This window comes from Convolutriloba macropyga, chromosome 11 (assembly GCF_964194025.1).
Source record: "Convolutriloba macropyga chromosome 11, txConMacr16.3, whole genome shotgun sequence".
Lineage (NCBI taxonomy): Eukaryota > Metazoa > Xenacoelomorpha > Acoela > Convolutidae > Convolutriloba > Convolutriloba macropyga.
In genome coordinates this window covers 44,755,075-44,759,971 of record NC_134478.1, presented here as the reverse complement: position 1 = coordinate 44,759,971, position 4,897 = coordinate 44,755,075, and the positions used below count along the sequence as shown (strand labels likewise).

The window sequence follows — 4,897 nt, the reverse complement described above, 5'->3', positions numbered from 1 at the left end:
CTCACTCTACTTTAAAATTAGAGCAAAAAAATTCACGGCGCAAAACCACTCGCTTTTTCGCTCCATTTCCTGTTTCGGCGTGACCAAAATCACTACTCCAATTTGACTTCATAAATCATGAAAATGTGTGAACAGATCTTAAAAAAAAAGACAGCGCCCCAATACAATTCAATTTTTTTGAATAGTAAAAATAGGATCGCTATAATAGCCGGCTGAGAAGATGAGGGCGGCTATTAATGACCTTTAATTGATTTGATTGTGTTTCCGAGTAACTCTACGCCTTTACAAAACCAATCTGCAAAATTAAAAACCAAAGCCAACTAAATAATATGTTGCTAAATGCAAAAATAGAATATTTCAACAATTTACAGATAAAATTGACAATTCATTAAGAGTAACTCTCTTCAATTCTTTGATAGGCACCACTTTTTCAGGGCAAGTCATATTTGAAAAAGCCGATAAATCTTTGGCGGCGAATCAAAGAAAACGGGTTTCAAAAACTCCAAAGTATCTTCCCTCAAAATGCTTTCACTTTTCTTCAAGAGCTGGGACTATAATTCGCATTTTATGTTTTTCACATCCAACTTTCTTCTCTAGACAAACTTTCTTACAGCATAGTTTGCACATTTCATGGGCACAACCTTTACTTTTCGGCTGTCGACAAATACAATGTAACCACGGTCGCTTGCTCTTTTCAAAATCTTTATCCGGATTTCTCATCAATTGCTTCGCTTGTCGCAGAGAACAACCACCGTGATCTGCTTGAATTTGAGCTAAAGTTCGTTTTCGGTCTTCCCGTGAAAACTGATTTTCTCTGCTTTTAGGGTAGTTGTCTTTTCCTTCTCCAGCGCTTCTAACTCTCGCTTGGCAATATATTATAGACAACTGCATGTCTCCTTTCAATGTTTCAACTAAAGATTCTTCGCTTCGCAAAACATCAGTTAAAGCTCGATTCAACTTTCTAGCATCTTGTAATGTCTTCATTTCTGTAATTATTTCACGCAAGAACAAAAACTTTTCAAACTGTAAAACATGATAGCACATTTTGAAAATATGAGCTCGTATGAATGACATTGAGGTTGGGTGATTTTCGCAAATGTCTAAATATTCAGAAATTGCATCTGTGACTTTGATGTTGAAATTAGGGGCGAAAAGAGCAGGGTTGTGTAGATTGCCTTCGGCCGACATTACAGCATCGCAATTTGTAACTCTAAGACAGCGTTCAATGTCTTCATGGCATAAAATGTTTCCATTAGCGACCACAGGAACTTTCACACACTTCTAAATAGATAACCACAAGTTTAGACGCAGTGTGAACTATATTAAGGCTGCTCGCTTAAACGATTAAATTTGAAAAGAAATGATTTAATTCAACAGAAGGTCAATACAATCAATATTTATCAAATTGGATACGGCTATTGTACAAAAAACCAAGAGTTGGGAATCCAAAGAAAAAAAGCAAGCATTTGTTTGTTGGGTTTGAAAATTGAGTTTTTTCTAGGAATTAAAAAGCACCACTTAACCTCTTCAATTATATGCCATGTCAAGCTTTTTCAAGTCCTGCAGATAAATTTTTCTATTTACATTTATTGAATTTTGCTATCAACTTGTTTTTGCCACTCGCGCTCACATTGTTTTCAATTTAATATATTGAAACTGCATATGAGATTTCATGATCCATCTAATTTCTTATTTTCCTTATATCAAATTTCATTTCTTCAAAAAAAATCCATAGAGGACATTACCTATCAGAACACTACAACAAAAACCTACCTTAATAGCAGCAATTTTGTCCCAGTCGGCCAAGCCACTAGTAGGCCCTTTTTGTTCTCTAGTTCTGCCATGGACAGTCAAAACAGCAGCACCTGCCTCTTCCATCATTTTTGCATACTTACACGTCTTCTCAACACAATCAAACACTCGAAACTTTGCCGTAACTGGAATCGTTTTCAAATTATCGTGTAATGTCTTGATGATTTTGTAAATTGTATCCCAATCATCTAAAAATGCGCCATATTTTCCACGTTTAGCTACGTTTTGAGGGCAACCAAGATTCAAATCAATAGCGTCGCATTTGTTTTCGACCATTAAAGCAGCTTTCAAAACAGTTTCAGGGTCATTGCCACAAAATTGGACAATCAAAGGACGATCGGTCTCTTCAACGTCAAACAATTTGTTTCTGTAAGTCTCGTCGGATAGAAAAACTGCTGAGTTGTACATAGGTGTAAAGGTAACTTGAGCTCCGTAGCGTCTGCTTAATATTCGCCAAGGAAGTTCGCTTTGGTCAACCATCGGAGCCAGGATATATTTGGGACTTTTCAGGGTTTTCTCCCAGAACTCATAGCCGTGAAGTTTCATTGCCCAAATCTAAAGAACGGATTCAAATATCAGATAGCTTTATCATTTTAAATAAGCTGATGCGTCCTTTTCTTTTTCGAGAGGTATGCTCGAACTGGATTCAAAATGCGCTCAATTTCTTTTCACATATATGACGCTGTACGGAGCGCATCTGTGCACCATGACGCTGTTTTGCGGGATATCAAATCCTTTCCAAACTGAAATTTATTTTTTCAAATGCCCTAGTCAATGAACATCAGGACACCAAACAGGTTAATTCGTTCAACTCTGTCCGGGACATCAAATTGTTAACTTTTGCCGATGGAAAAAAATAAAAGAGGAAGAAACCAGAGAACATAAACAGGGGAAAAGAGAACAAGAAAAGAATAAAAAATTAAGCACTTGGATATTGCCGTTCAATAATCTGACACAAATTGGCAGCCGCTAATAAACGTACGTTTTAACATGCTCAAGCGGATAATTTAATCCCATGTTCGGTTGCGATAATTTGATATGAGGTCCCAATGAGGCCGACGAGGCAAGGCAATGGCCATTAAGTATGTTAACAATTACGTGTAACAATTAATATCGACTGCCAATTTGTAGTCTGATTATTCAACGACAACAGCAAAGTGTACAGGGTATAATGGGATTGGATGGAATGCAATTGCTTTTACAATATCTTTTTTTTGCTTTTGAAATATTGTTAGTGGCAGTACAACGGATGACGCTAAAAAACGACGGCCCACTTTTTTGAAAAGCAAAACTGGTTATATGGCCATACATTTCTCTTCAAGCTAAAGAAAGCATCGGATAATGATTGGCCGTTTTTTTACAGAAAACTAGCAAACATGAAAAAATTAAATTACGAAGGGTTATTGCAAAAATTCTACTTTCAAAAGCAAAAATTGTTCCACAAATCTGAACAGAAGAGTTAGATTTGTTCGCAGAAAAAATTAGGATCTTCAAAAATCTGTATCCAGCAAAAACTTGAACAACGGATTTTTGACATTGCAAATGATGCTGCTTCAGCCATACTGCTTCCAAATGTCAACCTGATGCTTGAACTGTGGTATGACTGTCAATATGAAACTTTCCAGACACATTCCAATGAAAATCAAACACAGGAGGTCACTGGCCCCATGGTTCAAAACTAAGACATCAAACCTGATCAAACGGATGAATACCCTTAGACAACAGATCAGTGGTAAACGATCACATTGCAAAATGGAGAGGATAAACGAAATGAGCCGCAACCTAGACTCCCAACTTCAGAGAGACTAAGATGAGTTCGAGAGGAAAATCTTCCAAGCAGGAAACTTCTCTGAGATACAAAAATACTTCAGGAGCATACGCAGAGGAACTCAGTTACCGTCTGAAATGCATCCCGAAGACAGAAAAGCGACTACAGACGACGAGAAAGCAGATCTGTTCAACACTTTCTTCCAAACAGTTTTTACGAAATCCGACTATCAAAGGAAAATTGATGAAACGAAATTAGTCAGAATTGACAAAATCCATTCCTCAAGAAAGGAAATAGAGACTGCCCTACAATCACTAAACATTGGGATAGCAAAGAGTCCAGATGGATTGGGAAATCTCCCTTTGAAAAGACTAGCGAACAGCATCAGTAAGTCAATTACTAGTTTTTAACACTATTGGCAATAAACTGGAATTTCCGATGTACTGGAAAACTGGATCAATTATTCCTCTGTTCAAAGATGGATACAAGCAGTCCATAGCAAATTAAAGACTGATAATCCTGCTGAACTGCATCTCAAAAGTACTTGAAACTCTAATATTTGACACACTAAAGGAAGTTTTATATGAAGTTATTGCACAACAGCACGGGTTCACGAAATGTAAGTCCACGATGGCACAAATGATTCTGCACCTCAGTGTATTGTTCAAAAAACTTAAGCTGGCCACGCTGGCAACACTACTTGAGAAAGCTATTGAGATTTTGAGAAAGCCATTGACAAGATGCGCCATGAAAAGCTCATTGAGAAACAACGTGCTATGGGCATAGCTGGTCGAGCACTAACTCTGTTAGAAAGCTACCACACAGAACCCTACCAAAAAGTCAAAATAGGCTCCATGGAATCGACCGCATTACAGGCATTGAGTGAAATTCCTCAAGAAAGCGTCCTTGGACCTCAATTCTTCAATCTGTTTATCAACGATCTCCAAGAAACAATAATGACCAGCTGTTACGGTTACGCTGAAGATTATAAAGTAGTTGGCACCAACACTGTGACACTTCAGATAGACGCAAGCAGAATCTGGCAATGGTGTTGCAAAAATATGACGAAGCTGAATCCGGCAAAATGCAGATTACTGAGCATCACGGGGGAGGCAAACGTACAGCTTGCAGGAGATTCTTAGAAAAACCAGAATTCGAGAAGCACCTCGGGATGGTTGTCTCTTCGGATCTTTCTTGGACAACTCAAGCAGAAAAGAGTCGCAAGAAGCTTGAGGTATTTTCTGGAGCAACAAACGAAAGATCTCCAAAGTCTCGTCTTGGATCACAAGGAAAAACCTCTACCGCAGCTACGTTTTT

The 4,897-nt window shown here is 38.0% G+C and overlaps 1 protein-coding gene across 1 annotated transcript; it reads right to left on the bottom strand.

Moving 5' to 3' along the window:
- Window positions 1–316: 316 nt before the first annotated feature.
- Window positions 317–2,364, bottom strand: LOC142349949 (tRNA-dihydrouridine(16/17) synthase [NAD(P)(+)]-like). The gene is made up of 2 exons (XM_075401809.1): window positions 1,774–2,364; window positions 317–1,281 (listed from the first exon to the last, which is right to left on the bottom strand). Exons 1-2 carry the CDS (start codon window positions 2,356–2,358, stop codon window positions 529–531), a joined length of 1,338 nt encoding a protein of 445 aa, XP_075257924.1. The 5' UTR covers window positions 2,359–2,364; the 3' UTR covers window positions 317–528.
- Window positions 2,365–4,897: the final 2,533 nt, after the last annotated feature.

Coding starts and splice junctions, on each gene's coding strand:
- LOC142349949 (XM_075401809.1), bottom strand. CDS start 2,358: ATGAAACTTCACGGCTATGAGTTCTGGGAGAAAACCCTGAAAAGTCCC. Junction 1,282..1,773: donor ACAAAATTGCTGCTATTAAG/GTAGGTTTTTGT, acceptor TTATCTATTTAG/AAGTGTGTGAAAGTTCCTGT.